At 38.9% G+C, this 2671-nt stretch overlaps 1 protein-coding gene across 1 annotated transcript in view; it reads right to left on the bottom strand.

Annotated features, from left to right (window-relative positions):
• Nucleotides 1-258: 258 nt before the first annotated feature.
• DAW1 (dynein assembly factor with WD repeats 1) overlaps nt 259-2671 on the bottom strand; it is a 63214-nt gene continuing 60801 nt past the window's right edge. The window contains exons 12-13 of the mRNA XM_019503607.1: nt 1256-1418; nt 259-598 (exon numbers count right to left, since the gene is read on the bottom strand). Coding sequence (XP_019359152.1) covers nt 564-598; nt 1256-1418 — 198 coding nt within the window. The 3' untranslated portion in view covers nt 259-563. The remainder of the gene's footprint in view (nt 599-1255; nt 1419-2671) is intronic.

The following is a 2671-nucleotide window of genomic DNA, read 5'->3' on the forward strand; positions in this document are numbered from 1 at the left end:
TGACATTTTAGGATCATAGAAAAGCACGCCTGGAAGGGACCTCACAAGATCATCTAGTCCAAGGCAGGATCATCTCCGAATAAACCATCCCAGCCAAGTGTCTGTCCAGCCTGCACTTGACAATTTTCCAGGATGGACATTCCACAAATTCTCTACTTAAGCTTTTTATCAAAGGTAAGCTTTTTTATCAAACAAAAGCATTAATGTAATATAGAAACACTCAAAGATGTGTAAATGACATCTTAGATGCATTTTGTAGAATCATGATTCTATTTTTTATTAAAAGTGTTACAAGAAAAACAAACACGGACATACGAAAACATGCACCTAAACCTTCTATATTAGTGCTAGCAGTTGTGTCTTTCAAATAATTAGCTGACTTCAGCAGTCCTAAGGGTTGGACCTGTGAAAAGTTCAGGTAATTTGTCTCCTTTAGCAAGGCTGAAACCTGGCAGAAAAAGACTGAAGGAAAACAGATTCTGAAAGAGTTGCTGATTATTGGCTTCAAGAAACTCCTGATGCTCATCAAAGCTTCTAGCCAATCAGTCATACCTCATCTTCAGTCAGCGCCATATCCGACAGGTGTTATCCTTGCTCCCTAGTAATAAATACACATTATGAGGGATTACTTTTGCCCTTCCCATTTATATCTTTGTTAATATCAAAATCATAGTTACTGTGTGCAGCCCACATAAGTAGTTGGTTTGCAAAATCCTCCAGCCCCTCCAGCTCCAGGCTGTGAAGAGACAGTGGAGGTATGCTGCGTTTTTGCACTCATCCCTGAAGCCTAAGTGGACATTTCCGCCAAATCATTGCAAAGTCACTATTCACGCCTGATCTTGGAAGATGGATGGAGCCTGCACAGACCCTAGATCCAGATATATAGGGGTATGCAGCCCTTTTTCAGAAGCTTTCTGTATCCTGCCCATCTAGTATCTCCTCACTGCACACTCAGTATGAGAACTGGGGTGACTCAGTTTGTGGGTATACATGCTGATACAACAGGTACAAGTGTTCAGTCCTAACACTTTTTCCAAAACTACATTTAAATTTGGATTGCAACAGTATGACAATGAGCCATATATCCTAAGTGAGTATTTCATTCAACCTTGGTTACACTATGTTTCATAGTAGTGACCCTGAGCACAGTCTCAGCCCATGATCTAACATCAAGCCCATGGTCTAACTTTTCAAGCTCTAACAACGTTTTAAAAAAAATAAAAAGTCTCACTTCTAGGTGTCAAACATTAGTTACCTGTAATAATTATATTGCCTTTGTAGTTGAAAGCACATGAGAATATCTCATCGGTGTGTCCCTCTAATATCTGAATGCACTGTCCTGTACTGGGGTCCCAAAGTCGAGCCGTTTTATCAGAGCTGGCTGTTAGAACACGACTCCCTTGAGGATTGAAGCAAATCTTTAAAAAAAAAATTGCAAGACTATGTAACATCATTTACTACATCAGCTTGTATAGCTGTCAGAGGGAGCACGGCCTAGTGGTTAGTTTTGCAATTCCTGATATAGTCTGCTGCTGGATTCACACAGGCAGACCTTTGCATCTGGAGCTCCCTGTAGATCCAATATCAAGATCTAAACTTCAGATAAAGCCCCAAAAATAATGACTGCTCTGCTACTGCATAATTTATTTGTATGCCACAGTCATACAATAATAGGATAGTTCTCTGTTAAATCTAAATTCCCAGCAATTTACTTTGGCTGACTTTTTGCTTTCTTAAATGTATGCTGACAGTTTGCTTACATATTTTAATTCCTAGCGCGTATAATCATAAAAGTAGCCTCACTGCATCAAGTTTACTATTAATTTAATGTTTTCATTACACAGACTGTTGCTGAATTATTGATGAGGAATGATATCCAACATATCCTGTTCCCCACCCCCACCTCATAATCAACCTGCAAAACAGTAAATTCCCTGAATTATCACATCCATCCTCCCACATAAAGAACTATGTAAAAATAGATCCGTCTTTTAACATGCCCAGCAAACTCCAGCTCCCAGATAAAGAAATTCATTCCAGAATTGAAGACCATGAGGATGTCACTGGCCAGTTCCTTTGTTAAGTATATGCCTGTGGAAATGTCCCTCAGGCCCCTGCTATGTTACATATATTAGGCAACTAACTGATTAAATCATGCAATCAATTTAGACCAGCCACATGTACAAAGTAATTAACATACCATAAAAATGACTATCCAGCTATAAAAAGAGCCAACCAGCTACAAAGTTAGTGCTTGAAAACGTGCAACAACTCTATAGCTGTTTTCTATCCAGCTTTAATTTTACCATGCAGTGAGCCCTCAGTCAGCAAGCCTGAGGTGAGCCTGGAAGATGTACTTTATACATTATATTAACTCAGATAAAACTATCCCTCCTGAATCTAACATTCTCTCACTGAGGGATGTTAATACAGTACATTCCTCAATAATTCTACCCGCTTTGGAAAGCTTCGGCTGATAACCCATTCAGATAGCTGGATTTGTTCAGATGAATGAATGGGTACAAGCTACTGTACTGTACTGTACTGTATCAAACATAAGATTTAAGTTACAGTACTGTACTAAGTAAGGTGTAAAAGAGGATAGGATAAAGTACTGACATCTCAGAAGGTAATATTCTAAATAAGAACTTGTCAAAAGCACCCTACCAAT

The sequence above is a fragment of the Gavialis gangeticus genome, unplaced genomic scaffold (genome assembly GCF_001723915.1).
Source record: "Gavialis gangeticus isolate Ggan-Ray unplaced genomic scaffold, GavGan_comp1, whole genome shotgun sequence".
Classification (NCBI taxonomy): Eukaryota; Metazoa; Chordata; order Crocodylia; family Gavialidae; genus Gavialis; species Gavialis gangeticus.